The sequence below is a fragment of the Phyllobates terribilis genome, unplaced genomic scaffold, assembly GCF_046119375.1.
Source record: "Phyllobates terribilis strain yellow unplaced genomic scaffold, ASM4611937v1 Scaffold_323__1_contigs__length_2155407, whole genome shotgun sequence".
NCBI classification, from domain to species: domain Eukaryota; kingdom Metazoa; phylum Chordata; class Amphibia; order Anura; family Dendrobatidae; genus Phyllobates; species Phyllobates terribilis.
Genome location: NW_027363083.1, coordinates 368,227 through 391,252, shown reverse-complemented (window position 1 = coordinate 391,252; position 23,026 = coordinate 368,227). Strand labels below are relative to the sequence as shown.

General features: G+C 48.5%; 1 protein-coding gene across 1 annotated transcript in view; it reads left to right on the top strand.

Annotated features, from left to right (window-relative positions):
* The first annotated feature begins 14,417 nt into the window (after positions 1-14,417).
* Positions 14,418-23,026, top strand: part of LOC141221150 (microtubule-associated serine/threonine-protein kinase 4-like) — a 178,070-nt gene continuing 169,461 nt past the window's right edge. The window contains exons 1-9 of the mRNA XM_073666496.1: positions 14,418-14,507; positions 15,385-15,515; positions 15,726-15,792; positions 16,017-16,202; positions 16,538-16,599; positions 16,681-16,762; positions 21,660-21,759; positions 22,225-22,272; positions 22,674-22,764. Of these exons, the coding sequence (XP_073522597.1) occupies positions 15,435-15,515; positions 15,726-15,792; positions 16,017-16,202; positions 16,538-16,599; positions 16,681-16,762; positions 21,660-21,759; positions 22,225-22,272; positions 22,674-22,764 (717 nt within the window). The 5' untranslated portion in view covers positions 14,418-14,507; positions 15,385-15,434. The remainder of the gene's footprint in view (positions 14,508-15,384; positions 15,516-15,725; positions 15,793-16,016; positions 16,203-16,537; positions 16,600-16,680; positions 16,763-21,659; positions 21,760-22,224; positions 22,273-22,673; positions 22,765-23,026) is intronic.

The window sequence follows — 23,026 nt, the reverse complement described above, 5'->3', positions numbered from 1 at the left end:
AATATAAAAAAACTAATTTTTTAATTTAACAAAAAAAGCTTTCTACCTCTCACCTTTTATTAATACTGGCATGCAAAATGTGTTTCTTCATGAATTGTGGCTGTAATCTTGTATAATGTCTGCCAAGAAATAATAAAACAACCTGCAGCAACTCCAATCTAGATGTCTCAGTACAGAGATGACAAGATTGAGCTGCTGCACTGAGGTCCATGATTTGTGGGCACAATGTACTGTGTATAAGGACATCCACTGTACAGAAACTCCATTCTACAACCCCTGGCAAAAATTATGGAATCACTGGACTCGGAGGATGTTCATTCAGTTGTTTAATGTTGAAAAAAAGCGGATCACAGACATGGCACAAAACTAAAGTCATTTCAAATAGCAACTTTATGGCTTTAAGAAACACTAAAAGAAATCAAGATAAAAAATGTGGTACTCAGTAAGGGTAATTTTTTTTCAGACAAAGCAGAGGGAAAAAATTATGGAATCACTCAATTCTGAGGAAAAAATTATGGAATCACCCTGTAAATTTTCATTTCCAAAACTAACACCTGCATCAAATTAGATCTCCTCGTTAGTCTGCATCTAAAAAGGAGTGATCACACCTTGGAGAGCTGTTGCACCAAGTGGACTGACATGAATCATGGCTCCAACACGAGAGATGTCAATTGAAACAAAGGAGAGGATTATAAAACTCTTAAAAGAAGGTAAATCGTCACGCAATGTTGCAAAAGCTGTTGGTTGTTCACAGTCAACTGTGTCTAAAATCTGGACCAAATACAAACAACATGAGAAGGTTGTTAAAGGCAAACATACTGGTAGACCAAGGAAGATATCAAAGAATCAAGACCGGAAACTTAAAGCAATAAGTCTCCAAAACAGGAAATGCACAACAAAACATATGAACGAATGGGAGGAAACTGGAGTCAATGTCTGTGACTGAACTGTAAGAAACCGCCTAAAGGAAATGGGATTTACATACAGAAAAGCTAAACATTAACACCTAAACAGAAAAAAACAAGGTTACAATGGGCTAAGAAAAAGCAATCGTGGACTGTGGATGACTGGATGAAAGTCATATTCAGTGATGAATCGAGAATCTGCATTGGGCAAGGTGATGGTGCTGGAACTTTTGTTTGGAGCCGTTCCAATGAGATTTATAAAGATGACTGCATGAAGAGAACATGCAAATTTACACAGTCATTGATGATATGGGGCTTCATGTCAGGTAAAGGCACTGGGGAGATGGCTGTCATCTTCAATAAATGCCCAAGTTTACATTGATATTTTGGACAGTTTTCTTATCCCATCAATTGAAAGGATGTTTGGGGATGATGACATCATTTTTCAAGATGATAATGCATCCTGCCATAGAGCAAAAACTGTGAAAACATTCCTTGAAAGAAGACACATAAGGTCAATGTCATGGCCTGCAAATAGTCCGGATCTCAATCCAATTGAAAATCTTTGGTGGAAGTTGAAGAAAATGGTCCATGACAAGGCTCCAACCTGCAAAGCTGATCTGGCTACAGCAATCAGAGAAAGTTGGAGCCAGATTGATGAAGAGTACTGTTTGTCACTCATTAAGTCCATGCCTCAGAGACTGCAAGCTGTTATTAAAGCCAGAGGTGGTGCAACAAAATACTAGTGATGTATTGGAGTGTTCTTTTGTGTGTTTATTTTTCATGATTCCATATTTTTTTCCTCAGAATTGAGTGATTCCATAATTTTTTCCCTCTGCTTGGTCTGAAAAAAATTACCCTTACTGAGTACCACATTTTTAATCTTGATTTCTTTTAGTGTTTCTTAAAGCCCTAAAGTTGCCATTTGAAATGACTTTAGTTTTGTGCCATGTCTGTGATCTGCTTTTTTTCAACATTAAACAACTGAATGAACATCCTCCGAGCCCGGTGATTCCATAATTTTTGCCAGGGGTTGTATACACCTTTTGATCACTTGTTTATAATATTTTTTGCAGAATTATTTATTTTCTGTTATGGGGTATAATAATTTTATAGCTTGGGTTATTACAGATGACCGATAACAAGTGTGCACTTTTTTGGCTTTATTTTAGTTTATTTATAAAAAAAACATTTTTATTGGCACTAAAACATTGAAGCCAATATTTAGAATTTTTTTTGTTTTCTTTTACATTTTAGCCCCTTTTTGTAATACAATCTTACTATTAGCGCCATATAGTAGTTTTGGCCAACATCTTGTAGTAATGTCCCCATCATGGTCCCTATCTTGTGCTTATGTCCCCCATCATGGTCCTCATCTTGTTTTATTGTCCCCCATCATGGCCATCTTGTAGAAATATCCTCCAACCTGGTCCCCTTCTTGTAGCAATCTCACCATTCGGCTCCCTATCTCATAGTAACATGTCCCTTCCTGGTCCCCTTTTAGTAGTAATGTCTCTTTGCAGTAATGTCAGGATCCTGATCCTCATCTTCTAGTCCTGTTCCCATCCTGGTCCCCTGCGGACATTAGCTGCTGGCCTGTGATTGACCCACAGTTGGCATTGGTATAGCTGAGCAAAGAGCTTGTCTGTGCACGGTGCCTGCAATATGTTCCACTGAAAAAGTGCTGACGTGCCACAATCCTCCAGGTGTATGGTGCCTGCGGCCTGCATGAAGCTGCCCCTGTGGCCAAATGTTTGAGACCCCCGCTCGAGTCTATAAAGCTACAGCTGCCAATCAAAATACAGGGTGCCATGATACACTGAGGGGCTGCGATTGGTTTGATTAGTAATTCTGTGATGACAGAGTCTCTTTACACCCTGAGTGATTTCAGACCAATCACCTATTCTGTGGAGAAGTGATAAAGATTTACAAGACAGTGACTTGAAGGGTCAACGGGATATTTGACATTTTTTCTCAACATTTTATTTCAGTTCTATTTTCAAGCAGATCAGGGGGTGTTCATATCCTGAGACCACCATAAGCTGCCCCCAAAAAACTCACTGTCTTCACCGAGGGGTGCGCAGTTCAGGCATAAGAAAAGTATACACAGTCCATAATATGGATATCCATGGAAAACGGAGGGCTTGTAGTGATCGATGGGTTATTGCATTGTGGGGTGTCTAGGTTCTGATTGAAAGTATAAGGACATTCACAAATGAAAAAGATATCATACAAGGTTTACTTAAATCTCACAAATGAGATAACAGGTGTACTGGTGTGATAATTCTAATAATCCAGGTGCATCTCACTAAATTAGAATATCATCAAAAAGTTAATTTATTTCAGTTCTTCAATACAAAAACTGAAACTCATATATTATATAGAGCCATTACAGACAGGGTGATCTATTTCAAGTGTTTATTTCTGTTAATGTTGATGATTATGGCTTACAGCCAATGAAAACACAAAAGTCATTATCTCAGTAAATAGAATAATTAACAAAAAAACACCTGCAAAGGCTTCCTAAGCATTTAACAAGGTCCCTTAGTCTGTTTCAGTAGGCTCCACAATCATGGGGAAGACTGCGACATGACAGATGTCCAGAAGGCAGACATTGACAAACTCCACAAGGTCTCAGAGTCTGGAGGAAGAGTGGAGAGGCCACAATCCAAGCTGCTTGAGGTCTAGTGTGAAGTCTCCACAATCGGTGATGGTTTGCGGAGCCATGGCATCTGCTGGTGGAGGTCCACTGTGTTTTATCAAGACCAAAGTCAGCGCAGCCGTCTACCAGGACATTTTACAGCACTTCATGCTTCCCTCTGCTGACAAGCTTTTTGGAGATGGAAATGTCATTCTCCAGCAGGACTTGGCCCCTGTCCACACTGCCAGAAGTACCAATACCTGGTTTACACACAACAGTATCACTGTCCTTGATTGGCCAGTAAACTCACCTGACCTTAACCCCATAGAGAATCTATTATAGAGAATCTATGGGGTATTGTCAAGAGGAAGATGAGAGACCCCAGACACAACAATGCAGATGAGCTGAAGGCTGCTATCAAAGCCACCTGGGCTTCCATAACCCCTCAGCAGGGCCACAGGCTGATCGCCTCCATGCCACATTGCCGCATTGATGCAGTAATTGATGCAAAAGGAGCCCCGACCAAGTACTGAGTGCATTTACTGACCATACATTTCAGTAGGATAACATTTCAGATTTTAAAATAATTTTTCAAGCTGTTATAAAAGTATTCTAATTTACTGAGATAATGACTGTTGTGTTTTCATTGGCTGTAAGCCATAATCAACATTAACAAGAATAAACACTTGAAATAGATCACTCTGTGTGTAATGACTCTATATATGAGGTTCACTTTTTGTATTGAAGAACTGACAAATTAACTTTTTGATGATATTCTAATTTAGTGAGATGCACCTGTAGATAAAAGGGTTTCTTAACTTGAATTGACGTCATAGCACAGACCTGCATCAACTCAGCTTAAACAGAACAAATCCATAGGACCCTATTCATCATAGTGTTTACTCCAGAATTCTGTTATAAAATGCTCAATCGTATAATTTGGATGCAACTGAAGGCTATGGAAAAACGTTGCAACTTTTTGCTTTCTAATGGCATTTTTATCGGTAAGTGGGCAGGGTTGTGATGACTGCTGTTTGGCAACTTCATCATGAGCAGCGGTGGTCGCTACAAATCCTACTCCAGTAAGTGGCATAGCATGGAGGCGCTGCCCAGCCATCAGACGCCTCTGATGAATATGTCACTTAATGAATCAGGAGCTGCGTCTGACGCGCCCCCTGGGCCTGTGCTGTGCAGGGGGTTACCCGGAGTCGGGCCTTCTGTAAGATGCTGGGGGTTGTAGTCTCCGTGTGGCGGCGACCCGGTCCGTGCCCAGGGTGGTCAAACCAGTGGCAGTCTATTGGTATTGTAATTGTCCGACTACGCCACCCGTGGATTGCGGTCAGTGGGGACCGCCGCTGCGCTGCAGACCGCTGAGGCTGATGTTATATGCGCAGCCAGGAATGGAATGACTCCCCACGGGAGAAGTATTGCCTCAAGGCAGCTAGAGTGAATGTTGGGAGTGATGGTGTGAGCGTCCCAGTACTGATGGTGCTGGTGCGGCGATGAAACACAGAGATTTGTAATTGCAGTTTCCAATGCTTTACTCACAGTTGTTATTCTGGTCACTTGTGCACATGAGGGACCGCCTGAGCCGTGCTGCGTTCACCAGGCAAGGGGCTCGACCAACTCCCAGGCAATTCCAGAGCGTGGCACAGGGCTCCCTTCCTTTCCTTTCTCTGGCCGTCCCCACCAGTGACCCACCTTTGTCCAGCTCCCTCGGGCCTTCTCTTGGCGGAACCTGTCTTCGGTTTCCCTGACCCTATGCGGTATGCTTTCCTGGTGGATGTAGTGAGGGGTGCACCAAGATGTGGTAACAACCTCCGGTCTTTGGCTGAGGAATCTGTTGCCTCCACCAATTTGGGTTTCGGTACCCTGTTCTGCCAACCCTTCACCCTGTATCTCCTGGGCACATGGTGTTCCTTCTGTCCTCGTGTCTCTGGGCCTTTCTCTGTGTTCCTTGCTTCCTTTCTCCTCTGTTCCAGTTCCTTTCTTACTTTCCTTTCTGTTCTTTCTTCTCTCTCTCAAGCTCCAGCCTTCTGACAAGGCCTGCCTGCGGAGCAGAGCCCATGCAGAGGCTCTGCTTCCTGTCTTCTCCTCTCACTCTTACTGTCTGAACTTCTAAGATGGTGCCCACCTTATATACCTCCTTCTAACACCCGAGCCCAGGTGACTAGCAACCAATGGGCTCCTACCTATGCCCAGAAACCCACCCCTACCTGCTCCTATACCACTGGGTGTTCCACCCCCCGCCCCACTCCAGCCAGGGACAGATGCTGTCGTGCCTGCACTTCTGTCTAGTGGGAGCACCGTTGACCTGTCCCTCGGAAATGGGGTGTGTGTGCTGTATGCAGCTTACTGAGTCCTGGTCCATACTCCATCCTTATCCGGGAGTGGAATATCACACCTCTGGTTCGAGGTGCAATACCCCTGTAGCAGCCGAGCCCTCGGGGTGCTACACGTCCTTCACCCCTGCCCTCTCATCAAGACATTAATCAGGTGCATAGTTCTTTTAAGGTGACAATCCAGCAATTTAGCTGGAGTAATTAATATTTTGTATGCATTTATGTACATAAATGACATAGCCGAGTGCTGTGATGGCCTATTTTTATTAGCCCCATACAGAATCCATGAATGGACGGACAGACCTGTGCTAAGCATACGTGAAAATTATTTTATAAAACATGGACATAGTCTTTCCTAAGTAACATTGGGGTCCCTGGTGGTCCTAACCTCAGCAACTTATGTTTTATCCAATATGACAGTAACAGTGTGTCCCTCCCCAGCCTGTGTTCATGTACTCTATGTAATGTAACCTGCTTTAGTGTAAGGGGTGTAAGGCTATGTGCCCACGATGCAGAAATGCTCAGTTTCTGCATCTCCCTGGCAGAAAAAACGCATGCGGATTGCACATGCGGATTGTACATGCGGATTGTACATGCGGATTGTACATGCGGATTGTACATGTGGATTGTACATGTGGATTGTACATGCGGATTGTACATGCGGATTGTACATGTGGATTGTACATGCGGATTGTACATGTGGATTGTACATGCGGATTGTACATGCGGATTGTACATGTGGATTGTACATGCGGATTGTACATGTGGATTGTACATGCGGATTGTACATGCGGATTGTACATGTGGATTGTACATGCGGATTGTACATGCGGATTGTACATGTGGATTGTACATGCGGATTGTACATGCGGATTGTACATGCGTTTTTCCTGCCAGGGACTTGCTGATGTGAAGCTTTCTTCACATGCATTTCCGCATGCGGGTTGACAAGCGCTTCCCAAGCGATTTTAGCATCACTTGGAAAGTGCTTGACAACTTGGTCACACAATATAAATCCATGCAACCGGCATGGATTTTTATAGTGTGACCGAAAGAATGGTAAAAAATAAATCTATACTTACCTTCTGATGGCCCCCGCTGTCTTGCTTCGCTCCGTCCTGGCTGCCGGCAGCTCGCGGTACACTGAAGGACCTGCCGTCACATGACTATGACGTCAGCGCAGGTCCTTCAGTCCACAGCACGCTGCTGACAAGTGAAGACAAGGACACCGGGGGCCATCAGAAGGTAAATATAATATTTATTTTATTCTTTTTTTCACAGGTACTATGGTACCCGGGTCCGGAGGAGAGTCTCCTGTCCTCCACACCCGGGTACCATCCGCACATAGAAACACATATTATCCGTGTGTGCAAATGCCAATGGCGGCAATTATGCTGCGTGTCCGCAAAATTAATGGACATGCTGCGTATTTTTCCGGAATGATAATCCGCAGCATGTGCACAGCACGGATTATCATTGGGGAACATGGCAGGCCTACCATGCGTTTAAGCGTTTTTGCCGGTGCGGAAACGTTTAAACGCATCGTGGCACACAGCCTAGCAGCGTGTCCCTCCCCCGGCCTGTGTTCATGGACTGTAATGTAATCAGGCCTAGGTCAACATCTCTTGTAGCATCTATAGGGTGTGAACCCTTTCCCCATCCAGGGGCTGATCCCAGTAGACAGAACAATAGACTCATGTTTGGCCCAGTCAGTTGCGTGGTGCCTCCTGACGCTGGAGGGTCTCAGGCTGCGACCAGATCCTCGTGGCGTGTGTGGATTGATAGAAGCTGCCACGTGGGATTGTGTTGTGTCCCTCATCTGCTGGATCCATTGAACTCATCCAAGGACTATTTCTATATTTTCTCTGGCGGGAGCCGCCCCCGGACTTGTTTCTGCTGTTATATAGCAAAAACGAACCAAATACAGAGTATATGGCAAAGAATCAAAAAACTTTATTGTAAACAATATACAGAAAAGACAGACCTGATTAAAAAGGACGACACACAGACAACCAAACTGGGTGACACATATACAACATAATAATAGATGTTAAATATCTATTGGGACAAAGTGCAAGAAGTGCTCGTATTCAAGGCATTTATGCACTGCTACAAAATTATGGCATATTTCATCACTATGGATATGTACCACGTGCCATATGGCCTATAGTGCCCTATGCAGAAATGCTAAAGAATTATATTGCACTCTTACCCATATTAGATCAGCACCCAGAATAAACAAGGACCCCAATGCGTGTTTCGCGTGGTATATCCTATGGCTTCCTCGGGGGGGGGGGGATTGTTTAATAGGACCTTCCATGTCTGTTTAAATATACTTTAGGGCTTGCGGTCTCGTGACCGGAACGGACCAATCATCTCCTGGACGATCAGCGCATGCACGCTGAACCACCCGAGCCAGATGCCTCATGTACGGCCATCAAGGTGAACCACACATGACAGGGAACCAGGACACGTTGCCATGGCCCCCCAACATGCGCAGACACCATGCAGATGCCGTGCATGACGCAGAGGCAAGGGGAGGCACAGCACCCACGCGCTCGCCAAAGAGAGCACAGCAATGCATTAAGACAAGTATAGTAACGCAACTACTTAATAATGCAAAAATGTGTTAGAGTAAGAAGTGTAATTTTCCTATAATTGCAACACGATTCTGTCAGTACGAAAATCAATTTTCTTGGTCCAATTTAATTGTTGCTCGTAGTATCCTCATATTGATTAACCATATGTAGATGATCCATATAGATGGTGCATATAGACTATGGAGGGAGAAAGTTACAAATGACAAAGAAAACAAATTAAAATCAACACATACAATTGTATAAAAATACCACAAAGATTATATCTATTAAAGAAATGGGTGAAGCTCAGGGCCTCATTAAGGCCATTTGGCGTCATTGTTCCCAGTTCCACTATCCATTTGGTTTCCCTTTGAGACAGAAGTTTTTTTACATTTTCACCCCTAATGCCACTATGGATGACATCAATACCACGTACCATAAATGTTTTAGGATTTCTCCCATGACAGATTTTAAAATGGCGCGCTATCGTCTTTAAGGAGGTTGTGTCGGCCACCGTCCTCATACCCCATGCCCCCTCACACCAGCCCCCTGGTTGCCCTTCTACATTCCGCATGCCCCTCAAACCAGCCACGGAGCCCCCTGGATGCCCCTCACACCAGCCACACAGCCCCCTGGATGCCCCTCTACATTCCCAATGCCCCTCACACCAGCCTCACAGCCCCCTGGGTGCCCCTCACACCAGTCACACAGCCCCCTGGATGCCCCTCACACCAGCCACACAGCCCCCTGGATGCCCCTCTACATACCCCATGCCCCTCACACCAGCCACACAGCCCCCTGGATGCCCCTCTACATACCCCATGCCCCTCACTCCAGCCACACAGCCCCCTGGATGCCCCTCTACATACCCCATGCCCCTCACACCAGCCACCTGGATGAATCTCTACATACCCCATGCCGCTCATACCAGCCACAAAGCCCCCTGGATGCACCTCTACATACCCCATGCCTCCTCACACTAGCCACACAGCCCCCTGGATGCCCCTCTACATTCCCAATGCCCCTCACACCAGCCTCACAGCCCCCTGGGTGCCCCTCACACCAGTCACACAGCCCCCTGGATGCCCCTCACACCAGCCACACAGCCCCCTGGATGCCCCTCTACATACCCCATGCCCCTCACACCAGCCACACAGCCCCCTGGATGCCCCTCTACATACCCCATGCCCCTCACTCCAGCCACACAGCCCCCTGGATGCCCCTCTACATACCCCATGCCCCTCACACCAGCCACCTGGATGAATCTCTACATACCCCATGCCGCTCATACCAGCCACAAAGCCCCCTGGATGCACCTCTACATACCCCATGCCTCCTCACACTAGCCACACAGCCCCCTGGATGCCCTTCTACATACCCCATTCCTCCTCACACCGGCCCCTGGATGCCCCTCTAGATACCCCATGCCTCCTCACACCAGCCACGCAGCCCCCTGGATGGCCCTCTACATACCTCATGCCCACTCACACCAGCCACACAGCCCCCTGGATGCCCCTCTACATACCCCATGCCCCTGACACCAGCCACACAGCCCCCTGGATGTCCCTCTTCATACCCCATGCCCCCTCACACCAGCCACACAGCCTCCTGGATGCCCCTCTACAACATACCCCATGCCCCTCACACCACCCACACTGCCCCCTGGATGCCCCTCTACATACCCCATGCCCCCTCACACCAGCCACACAGCCCCCTGGATGCCCCTCTACATAGCCCATGCCCCCTCACAGCAGCCACGCAGCCTCCTGGATGCCCCTCTACATACCCAATGCCCCTCACACCAGCCACGCAGGCCCCTGGATGCCCCTCTACATAGCCCATGCTTTTTCACACCAGCCACACTGCCCCCTGGATGCCCCTCTACATAGCCGATGCCCCCTCCATAGGCGGATTATAATGAGGACGATCTGGGCTTCTGCCCGGGGCCCCGAACCTCCAGGTGGCCCCGGGCTCCGGGGTGTCTATGGCCAGATTATCCTCATTATATGTGCGCCGCGGCACATACCGGCAGACAGTGGCGGGGGGGATCCCCGGACCGCTCCCCCAGCAGTGGCGCACGGCCGCTGCTTCTTCTTCGGCCGGGCCAGCACTGCAGCAGTTAACTTCCCTGTGCTGGCCCGGCCGCGTCACTGCTAGGAGACACGGCCCTGTGCACGGCCGTGTGTCCTAGCTGTGACGTTACGCAGTGCGCACCCGGCCTGCAGTGCTGCACCGGAAAAGAGCTGGAGCCGATCCGGGGGATGGTGAGTGTGTGTGTATGTATGTGTATGTATGTGTGTGTGTGTGTGTGTGTGTGTGTGTAGGCAGATATCATTGTGTGATGTCTGTTTATATGTATTTTTGTGTTTCAAATGTGTTTATGCGTGTATGATTATGTCTGTATATGTTTGTGTGTGCGTGACTGCGTGCGGCCTCCTGCTGAGTATAGATGGCGCCGTGCGGCCTCCTGCTGTCTCTGGGGGGGGCACCGTGCGGCCTCCCGCTGTGTATAGATGGTGCCGTGCAGCCTCCCGCTGTGCATAGATGGCGCCGTGCGGCCTCCCGCTGTGTATAGATGGCATTGTGCGGCCCCGTGCTGTGTATAGATGGCATCGTGCGGCCTCCCGCTGTGTATAGATGGCGCCGTGCAGCCTCCCGCTGTGTATAGGTGGCGCCATGCGGCCTCCCGCTGTGTATAGGTGGCATTGTGCAGCTCCGTGCTGTGTATAGATGGCATCGTGCGGCCTCCCGCTGTGTATAGATGGCGCCGTGCGGCCTCATGCTGTCTCTGGGGGGGGGGGCGCTGTGCGGCCTCCCGCTGTGTATAGATGGCGCCATGCAGCCTCCCGCTGTGCATAGATGGCGCCATGCGGCCTCCCGCTGTGTATAGATGGCATTGTGCGGCCCCGTGCTGTGTATAGATGGCATCATGCGGCCTCCCGCTGTGTATAGATGGCGCCGTGCAGCCTCCCGCTGTGTATAGGTGGCACCGTGCGGCCTCTCGCTGTGTATAGGTGGCGCCGTGCGGCCTCCCGCTGTGTATAGGTGGCATTGTGCGGCCCCATGCTGTGTATAGATGGCATCGTGCGGCCTCCCGCTGTGTATAGATGGCGCCGTGCGGCCTTCTGCTGTCTCTGGGGAGGTCGCCGTGCGGCCTCCCGCTGTGTATAGATGACGCCGTGAAGCCTCCCGCTGTGTATAGGTGGCGCCGTGCGGCCTCCCGCTGTGTATAGGTGGCGCCGTGCGGCCTCCCGCTATGTATAGATGGCGCCGTGCGGCCTCCCGCTGTGTATAGGTGGCGCAGTGCGGCCTCCCGCTGTGTATAGGTGGCGCCGTGTGGCCTCCCGCTGTGTATAGGTGGCGCCGTGCGGCCTCCCGCTGTGTATAGGTGGCGCCGTGCATCCTCCTGCTGAGTATAGATGGCGATGTGCGGCCTCCTGCTGTCTCTGAGGTCGGGAGCGCCGTGCGACCTCCCGCTGTGTATAGATGGCACCGTGCGGCCTCCTGCTGAGTATAGATGGTGCCGTGCGGCCTACTGCTGTCTCTGGGGGGGGCGCCATGCGGCCTCCCGCTGTGTATAGGTGGCACCGTGCGGCCTCCTGCTGAGTATAGATGGCATCGTGTGGCCCCCTGTTGTGTATAGGTGGCGCCGTGCGGCCTCCCGCTGTGTATAGGTGGCGCCGTGCGGCCTCCTGCTGAGTGTAGATGGCGTCGTGCGGCCCCCTGCCGTGTATAGGTGGCGATGTGCGGCCTCCCGCTGTGTATAGATGGCGTCGCGCGGCCTCCTGCTGTCTCTGGGGGGGGCGCCGTGCGGCCTCCCGCTGCATATAGATGGCGCCGTGCGGTCTCCTGCTGTCTCTGGGGGGGCACCGTGCGGCCTCCCGCTGTGTATAGATGGTGCCGTGCGGCCTCCCACTGTGTATAGCTGGCGCCGTGCGGCCTCCCGCTGTGTATAGGTGGCATTGTGCAGCCCCGTGCTGTGTATAGATGGCATCGTGCGGCCTCCCGCTGTGTATAGATGGCGCCGTGCGGCCTCCTGCTGTCTCTGGGGGAGGCGCTGTGCGGCCTCTCGCTGTGTATAAATGGCACCGTGCAGCCTCCCGCTGTGCATAGATGGCGCCGTGCGGCCTCCCGCTGTGCATAGATGGCATTGTGCGGCCCGTGCTGTGTATAGATGGCATCGTGCGGCCTCCCGCTGTGTATAGGTGGCGCCGTGCGGCCTCCCGCTGTGTATAGGTGGCGCCGTGCGGCCTCCCGCTGTGTATAGGTGGCGCCGTGCGGCCTCCCGCTGTGTATAGGTGGCTACGTGCGGTCTCCCGCTGTGTATAGGTGGCGCCGTGCGGCCTCCCGCTGTGTATAGGTGGCGCCGTGCGGCCTCCCTCTGTGTATAGGTGGCGCCGTGCGGCCTCCCGCTGTGTATAGGTGGCTCCGTGCGGCCTCCCGCTGTGTATAGGTGGCGCCGTGCGGCCTCCCACTGTGTATATGTGGCGCCGTGCGGCCTCCCGCTGTGTATAGGTGGCGCCGTGCGGCCTCCCGCTGTGTATAGGTGGCGCCATGCGGCCACCCGCTGTGTATAGGTGGCGCTGTGCGGCCTCCCGCTGTGTATAGGTGGCGACGTGCGGCCTCCTGCTGTGTATAGGTGGCGCCGTGCGGCCTCCCGCTGTGTATAGGTGGCGCCGTGCGGCCTCTCGCCGTGTATAGGTGGCGCCGTGCGGCCTCCCGCTGTGTATAGATGGCTACGTGTGGCCTCCTGCTGTGTATAGATGGCTATGTGCGGCCTCCTGCTGTGTATAGATGGCTACGTGCGGCCTCCCGCTGGGTATAGATGGCTACGTGCGGCCTCCCGCTGTGTATAGATGGCTACGTGCGGCCTCCCGCTGTGTATAGATGGTTACGTGTGCTCAGTATTGAGTCATACAATTAATGTAAGGCTATGTGCCCACGATGCAGAAATGCTCCGGATTTTTTTTGAGCGTTTCTGCTTCTCCCTGGCAGAAAAAACGCATGTGGATTGTACATGCGGATTGTACATGTGTTTTTCCTGCCAGGGACTTGCTGATGTGAAGCGTTCTACTTGCATTTCCGCATGCGGGTTGACAAGCGATTTTAGCATCACTTGGAAAGTGCTTGACAACTTGGTCACACTATATAAATCCATGCAACCGGCATGGATTTATATAGAGTGACCGTAAAAGAATGGTAAAAAATAAATATATAATTACCTTCTGATGGCCTGCCGACGTCAGCGGTCGCATGACCCATCACATGACTTAATGACGTCACGGCAGGTCCTTTTCAGACCATCGCGAGCTGCCGGCAAGCCAGGACGCATCGGATAAAGACACCGGGGGCCATCAGAAGGTAAGTATAATATTTATTTTTTATTTTATTCTTTTTTTACAGGTTCTATGGTACCCTGGTCCGGAGGACAGTCTCCTCTTCTCCAAACCCGGGTACCATCCGCACATTGAAACTCATGGAATCTGCATGTACAGATCCAGTGATGCGGATTCCATGTGTTCCAATGCAAGTCAATGGCGGCGAAAGCGCCACGCTTCCGCAAAATAATTGTTAGTGCTGCGTTAGTGCTTGCGTTCATTGGGGAACATGGCAAACCTTCTACCAAGCGTTTTTAAGTGTTTCTGCAGCAAAATTGCCGCTACCCCTGGCCCCCTCACACCACCCACACAGCCCCCTGGATGCCCCTCACACCACCCCCCTTTTTGCCAGCACAGCATTTATTCCCATGGTCAGTTCTCCCCGCCTCAGTCCTCACAGCACAACGCTGAACACGAGCTCCTCATCACCAGTCCTCCTGTCCCGGCACAATGTGCGCACTGCTGCAGCTGCAGGTGGAATAGTGTCCACTGACTGGACTAAGGAAGCCCCACCCCTTCCGGTGACGTCATGATTCCATGAAATCACTCCTCCCCCTCAAGACATCAGCTCCAATCTAGACGCTCCCCTGTTGCTGAGGCGTGGTGACGCTGTAGCTGGGTGATTGCAGTCAGAGTAGTGGTGTTTGGCGTCTGTACTACAGGTAAGAAGATGGGAATGTGCCAAGGTGATTACTACATTCAGGACAATAAGTAGCTAGCTGTAGGTGTGCAGAATCCCACTCCCATTATTGTCAGGGTCTCGCACCCCCTCATGTCGTCAGCTGTCAGGCTCCCGCACCCCCTCGTGTCGTCAGCTGTCAGGCTCCCGCACCCCCTCGTGTCGTCAGCTGTCAGGCTCCCGCACCCCCTCGTGTCGTGGGCTGTCGGGCTCCCGCGCCCCCCCTCGTGTCGTGGGCTGTCGGGCTCCCGCGCCCCCCCTCGTGTCGTGGGCTGTCGGGCTCCCGCGCCCCCCCTCGTGTCGTGGGCTGTCGGGCTCCCCCACCCCCCCCGTGTCGTGGGCTGTCGGGCTCCCGCGCCCCCCCTCGTGTTGTGGGCTGTCGGGCTCCCGCGCCCCCCCCCTCGTGTCGTGGGCTGTCGGGCTCCCGCGCCCCCCCCTCATGTCGTCAGCTGTCAGGCTCCCGCACCCCCTCGTGTCGTGGGCTGTCAGGCTCCCGCACCCCCTCGTGTCGTGGGCTGTCGGGCTCCCGCACCCCCTCGTGTCGTGGGCTGTCAGGCTCCCTCACCCCCTCGTGTCGTGGGCTGTCGGGCTCCCGCACCCCCTCGTGTCGTGGGCTGTCGGGCTCCCGCGCCCCCCTCGTGTTGTGGGCTGTCGGGCTCCCGCGCCCCCCCCTCGTGTCGTGGGCCGTCGGGCTTCCGCCCCCCCCCTCGTGTCGTGGGCCGTCGGGCTCCCGCGCCCCCCCCTCGTGTCGTGGGCCGTCGGGCTCCCGCCCCCCCCCTCGTGTCGTGGGCCGTCGGGCTCCCGCACTCTCCCCTTCTCGTTGTCTGTGGAGAAGATTAATACATATTTTCATTTTTCAGGTTTTCTCTTATAAAACAAGAACCCTGAGCTTCTGTCTTTGACCGAAAAAATGGCGTCTGACAAGTCGCTGCTGTCTGCAGAAATGAACACAAACATGGAGGAAGCGCTGTATGAACAGATGCTGATGAAGGTACGAAAGATGAATTGGAGAGGCCAGCAATCACCGGGTGAATGTCTCCTCCGTCAGCCGCTGGGGGCGCGGCAGTCTCCAACATTTACCTAATGTGTATTGTTGGCTTTAGACCCCTCACAGTTGTACTATTTTGGTGCAGGAAAAATCAGTTTGCAGAACCATCCTGTTCATGTTACTCACTGATTCTCACTTATTGCCTCATTTCAGGCCAAACAGGAGATACAGAGCAGAATACCGAACTTACCAGAAAGCAGACAGATCAGACCCCAGCCGAGTGAGATGGGCGTCCTCTGATTATTATCCAGATTACTTTGTGCATATTATGCGACAGATACCACAGTGGGGCAGTGGGGTCTTAATGACTGCAACGGTCACATGATGCAACCAACGTGGGGGGTCACATCGTTTTTTCTTATACAGTTGGTTACATGTAAATGCTGCTTGGCTTTTGCCGATTTTATTGTGTTTTTGTTCACTTTTTGTTTTTATTTCTGGTAGGTTTCTGCATTAAAACTCGCACATCCAAAAATACCAAAATCTTTATTAACATCTGCAAGTCGAACCAGATCTCAGCGCCCCCGGACCTGATGGAGCAGGAGTTAGTCAGCATCCTGGAATCTGATGATCCCTCCGGCTATCGAGTCCCCATGAGCCTTGGAGAGCCCCACGTTGAAGTTGATAATAGTACGTTTTTTTTTAATACAGCACGTCTCTTTTTAAAGGGGTAGTCCAGAGATATCCTTAAAGGGGATAAAATAGCAAGTATTACAACTTACTAATCCTCAATGATCAAAGGTGCCGTCTCCACAGGTTCTGGTAGGTCCACTTCCAGTCTGCGGAATAAAGTTTGTTGTTGTCTTTTGAACTTTTTTGGTTTAGATTTGGGACTTAAAGGGATTGCCCACTACTTGGATTCCCCTTTAAGAACTTATGCTAATTATTCATAGCAGCCCAACTAAGGTCAATGGATTGATTCGGCATCGCAAAGTATCTAAGTCCTGGTGCACTTTGTCCTACAGGTGGAGGCGGCTGCACGGCGTACGACATAGTGATTAATGACACCTTCTTTGAGAAAATTAAGGTAACTGCAATTGCTTATTCCGACATACGAGCTGTCTGCTCTCCTTTGTGTCAGCTCCTTACTTTGTATTTTTTTTATTAGAATAATGAGCTTCTCAGGGAATTTTTTATCACCGTGGCCATGGAGGGACTAGAGAACAAGTACGAAATGGAGCTGTCAAGAGGTAACGACCGCATCACTGATATTTTCCTTGATTTTTCCAACACAAGGACTTGTTCTTTCGTGGAGCAAGTTTACCATATAATATATTGAACATTTTTATGTACTAACCTGTTGTATGGCACTGTATCAAATGCCTTTGAAAAGTCCAGATAGACGAAAACCACTAAGTTTCCCTGGTCCAACCTAGAACTTACCTCCCCATAGAATCTTTTCAGATTAGTTTGCAGGACAGATCCCTCATAATCATATGTTTAGGTTATTCTTATTGAGGTGCTCCAGGTTAGTATCTCTTAGAAAACCCTCAAAGATGTTGCCCACAGTACAAGTTAAACTTACCTGCCTATAAATTCCAGGCTCAGATATTATCCCGTTCTTGAATATTGGTACCACATTTGCTATGTGGGTGTAACACTGGTGGATATGGACCCACTGCCCCACGGAAGGGTTGTGACTAGGTGTCTACTGGGTCTCCACTAGAACCTTTGGTGGTGAGGATAGACTGGGCCGCCAGTAGACACCAGGTACAACTTCAGTGCAGTCCCCGGGACTGCAGCAGCATTCCGGAGGTACCAGGGTACCAGACACAGGAGAGCGAAGACAAGGACTAGGTCAGACAGTCTGAGATCGGGGCAGGAAGCACAGGTTCAGGATAGAGAAAAATGGCAAGGGGGACAGGGGTTTTTGAGACCAGAAAACTCCTTTAACGCTTGCAACCTCTGTTGCTTGACTGCAACTCAAACAGTCAAATCAGTCAGTAAGAATTTAGGGCACTTCCATGGCGATATTTTGCATCAGTATTTGTTAGCAGACGCCAGGAGTGGATCCAAAACAGAAGAGGTGAAAGTGTTTCAGTTACTATTTTTCACTGTGTTTGTTCCCCTCTGGTCTTCAGCTTACAAATACTGCTGTAAATTAGTGCCCAAAATACTCACTGTGTGAATGAGGTGAGGAAGCTGCTTGTAGTACTGTAATAGAAGTCCTTATTCTGAAGATGAGTGCTGTAATTCTTGTCTTCTCTGCTCCATCAAACTCCCCAGAGCAGGGGCAACCCCTGGGGCAAAACTGCTGGCGGCAGATGTCCAGACGTATGACTCAGTGATGTGTGATGGACCCCGACTCCCAAACAAAATGAATCAGACACATACAAAATAAATACACAAATCATTGCAATTAGGTGTCAAACATTCTCAACTTTATTTAAATTTACATGACACCGAAAATGGCACAACCCTCGACTCACGAAGAGTCACCCTCCAGCGCTCAGGAGAGGAAAACCCCCTGTGGAGGAAACCTCTAGGGAACCATGGCTCGAGGGCTGCCCTTCCCTTGGGCTTAGAGAGTTAGTGCCGATATATGACGGAGTTTTAGAATTTGTACATATTTACAGAGAACGACATAACAAATATAGACTATTAATGTGATAGCTGCGATATCTGTCACCACATTTATTGCTGGAACGAATTTAGTTGATCTGATTTCCCAGGTGGATCTACCACTTCTCCCTTACAGATTCAGCTCCGTCTCTCAAGAAGTTGGGCACTTGGTTACAGGGGTTGCTCATTATGGATAACCCCTAATAGGATGAGTATCCCCCCCCTCCCAATTTATCACCCATTAAAGTCAAGGATCCATCCATGAACTCCCAAAGAAGAGCAGCTCTTTGTACATAGTAACAGAAGGGGATCCTGTTTTGGGGACCCCACCCTCTGTTACCTTCCCATGCCCACGGGGTGTCTAAGAAGACAACCCCTTTCCCTGCTAGAACCTCCAAATTACACCAACGTTGGCACATTACGTGGGGTGGTCAAGCTCAAGGTCCTCAGGCGCATCATCAGTAATGGCGTTGATCATGGCAGTGCGGCATTCTTTTATGGAATCTTCTTTATGACACTTGTTTATGCCCTCACAATAGTTGTCATGGTTACTACAAGGGCTATTACTGATGCAGGGTCCAAGTATTAACCCTTTCATCATTGGTAATTCACTTTCATTATGGAGGCAAATAATTGTACTTGATACCAAGCAGGAGTCTTATCATTACGGCTTCCCTTAGGCACCATAAGAAATACAGATTATAGAACATACGTACAAGTGTTTCAGGAGTGCTTTGCTTTTTTTAGATCCATAGATTGGGCTTATAACTAGCACTTTACAAAGCAGAAAATTAAGAGGAAATTACTTGTAAAATAATATTATAAGGAATTGCATTTCAAGCATTTTCCTAATGTGCATTCTGCATACTTGCATAGTTACATAGGTTGAAAAAGTTTGAACTTTAATGTCCTAGGTCTATCTCCAAAGTTATACATTTTCTATTACTAGATTATTTATAACCCACAATGTCATGTTTTGTTAAAAAAGTATCCAGCCCTTCTATAAATGCTGTTATACTATCTGCCATTACTATATCTTGTGGTTGGCATTCCACAGTCTGACTGCTCTAACTGTAAAGAATCCTTTCCTATTAAGTTGCCAGAATCGCTTCACCTCCGCTTGTTATAAATGTTCCTGGTGCTTTGTAAGGTCCTGGAAAGTGATAAGTCATGTGCCAGTACTATGCATTGACCACATATGTATTTATACATATAAATGTATATTTATGAATGAGATTATAATTACCCTTCATAGAGGTGTTACGATCATTCATAAATTGCTTTCATAGGTTTGATCTCCAGGATTAGGAGAGATTTGGGGTGTAAATGTAATAAACAATGAGTAAAACATCAAAGCAAATGAAAAAGGGTTTGTGATCCAAACTGGTAGGTGAGACCGGCTAGCCCCATATTATACGAGGTCACAACCAGGTTTCGCCTGAGGAGGGCAGCACTAATGAGTCCTCAGGAGCGCATAACCCTGAAATATGCAGCGATTCTACACTACCCATTATAAAAGGGTTTAATATGCTACTTACTACCATGTTTTAGCTAAGATACAAGGCATACTTGTAAGGAGAGATGAAAAAGGTGATGGGGGACAACATATAAATATACTGAGGAACTCTATACACTACTGGCCAAAATTGAGGCAACACCCCCAAGATTTATGAATTTTTAGCATTTTGCCAAAACAAATACAAATTTCATGAATGTTTTTGATTTCACAGTAAAGTTTTTAAGTAGAAATAAAATCTCATATAGAAACACAATATTAGCAGGAAATTTGTTCATTTGTCAACAAATTGGACACTATTGTCACTTAGATGACTGTGGGAGAAAAGCCATTGATTTGTCCTATTTTCATATCTAACACTAAATGTTAATACTCAGTTGGACAGCCCTCGGCCTTGATGACGGCCTGGCATCTACTTGGCATGCTATCTACCAGTTTGTGTAAATCAGATGGTGTGATGATATGAAGCCATGATTTGATGATGGCTGCAGTGAGTTCCTGCTTGTGTGAAGCCCGCTGTTTTGACACCGCTCTTTTGAGCCGAGCCCAGAGATTCTCAATAGGATTGAGATCGGGGCTGTTTCCTGGCCAATTCAATAGCTGGACATTTTTGTCCTTGAACCAAGAGAGACATTTTTCAGCTGTATGACATGGGGCTCCATCTTGCTGAAAAATAAACGGTGTCCCTTCACCAAATACATCACGTGCCGAAGGAATGAGTTTAGGCTGAAGGACGTCCTTGATGGACTTTTCAGCATTAACTGTTTCTTCAATTACCTGCAGTCTACCACCTGCATCTCTGGACACGCAGCCCCCCACCATAACACTCAGAGGAGGCTTCATGGTGGGTACTGTACCCTCTGGCAACCAGTCCTCTCCAGGTCGTCGTCGAACGTAGCGGACACCGTCGCTGCCAAAGATGGATATGCGTGTCTCATCGCTCCATATAACATTTCTCCATTGTTCAATGGTCCATTTACAATGTTCTTTGGTCCCTGCAGACGTTTCTGATGCTGTGAGGTTTTCAAAAATGGCTTTTTACCTGGTATTCTGGCTCTTAACCCCGCGTTTACCAGTCGTCGTCGAACCGTCCGATCAGACACTGTCACTCCGGTGTTAACAAGCTCCTTGTTGATGTTAACAGCCATTTATTTCCTGTTATTTAGGGCGATTCTAACAATTCTTCTATCAGTCTGAGGAGTTGTAGCCTTCTTCCTTTCTCTACCTGGTTTATTCTTTATCGAACCAGTCTCTTGAAACCGCTTACACACTTTGAGAACGAAAACATGTAATTGCTTACCTTTTGATGACAAACTGGCTTTAAAATATAAAAACCGCATTTTAATCGCACAATATCTGTCTTAAATCACACCCAGGTCACTATAAACCAACATAGAATACATATCGCAGAAGAGGGCGTGTGTACAAGTAAGTAGGTCAGTGAAAACCTCCATTAAATATTGGTGATGGTGAAAAACTGAAGGTGTTGCCTCAATTTTGGCCACTAGTGTATAACACAAAATATAAACAAAAAAGAAAGGGAAGAACATTTCTGCACAAAAAACCTGTCGCTCGGCAGGAAAATCCCCTTGATATTGCGTTTTTTGAGATTTTTTTTGTCCCGTTCTTTAGAAACGCTGCAAAAATACTGAAAGAATAGACATGAAACTGCTTCAAATCTGCAAGGATTCACTTTTCCTGCTTTTCCTGGTACTATCAAACATAGCGTTTTTGGGAACATGGAGCTCTATATTACAAATATGTCCGTCCCTCCAGTTGAAAGAAATTAACATTTTCCTGGAGGGAAGTTTATATTTTACATTATGTCAGTTTTTGTCTATCGATGATAAAGTGCAGTTTGCAGCAATTTTTATTGTGACATATACCCAAATCATTCACGAAAATATTTCACATTCAACGCGCGTTGGGCGGGCCTGCGTCCTCTCACATGCCAGGGCTGAGTTTCAGTTCCAGTCCGACCCTGTTAATCATCTATGGTTTCCCTTCAGAGTGGAAAATGCCGAAAAATCGGAAGTTCCTGGGATCCATTTTTGAACAGAATATCAGAACCAAATCAAAACCGATGATTCAGGAAATGGACATAATGGGGTAAGTCCCAACTCTAAGGTACAAGTCTATGGCATACAGTCTGTAAAAGACGACAGAGTAGGCTGCTGTTGAGCATCGGCGGCTTCTTCTCTGATGTTCCTCGCTCATCCATGCAGTACATGGTCGGCCATTCAATTGATTGGATGTCTTATAATACCACATTTCCTATAGGTACACAAAGTATGAAGAGCGCCACTCCTCCTGGTGATAGGTTATACCCAACAGAAGCGGCAGCGCCACTTCTCATGGTGATGGGTTACACCCAACAGATGGGGGAGCGCCACTCCTCATGGTGATGGGTTACACCCAACAGATGGGGGAGCGCCACTCCTCGTGGTGATGGGTTAAACCCAACAGATGGGGGAAGTTGCAGAATGGCTTGTTATGGTGCAAGAACAATGTGGACATTGTTTTTTTTTTTGTTTTAACTATTATGCCTTTATGGTCTTTATTTTTTTCCTACAGACCCTCCCAGCTAACTCCAAGCAAGTCCCTCATCTCAGAAGTTGAAAGGTTTGGGTTACTTTGAGGTTTAATGCATGCATTTACTTTTTTTAGAATCCCATCTTACAAAAGATATAGGATATCCAACTTCTTGGACTCCAAGAATAAGGGGGCTGCAGCCTGGAAGTAACCCCGCTGCCCTTTTTAAAGAATATGCTGGTGTGGGGCAGCTACCCGGATATTCACTGTGCAGGAGAACTGCAGCTAAGCCCATTCACTTTGCTGGATCTATGCTGTCGTTCCGCTGCACAGTGGAGGCCATGATGCCAATGTGCAGGGAATGACTGTGAAAGGGGCTGTTCCTCATTACCAGCATCAGTGCCCCTTTATTATATTAGAGATTGACCCCAACAGATCATAAATTGATGGTGTACCCTTGCAATATACTGCTGCCTTCCTTTTTTTATCAGTTCACCCGTGAAACCAGATTACATGATTGTGGCGGAACCTCCTGTAGGACAACCAAGTTTTCTGGTGGCTGAAGTCTCTTTACCTAAAGTGGTGAGAGCCTTAGATGTGGTTTAGGATTGTGACCTTTTTGTATTTCATGTGATTTCCAATAGTCTTCCTTTATTAAAAGTCTATGCCAACCTCGTGCTACCGGTCCTCCTCTGCCAACTTTTATCATCACAGCTTTGATGTGTCCACAGTAGCCAATTGCTGGCAGCTGTGACACATTTACTGGATGATGATGACATAATTTTTTTTTTCATACCATGGTGGGTTGTTTGCAAGCTGTTGGAATGGGAAAGAAGATCTCTGT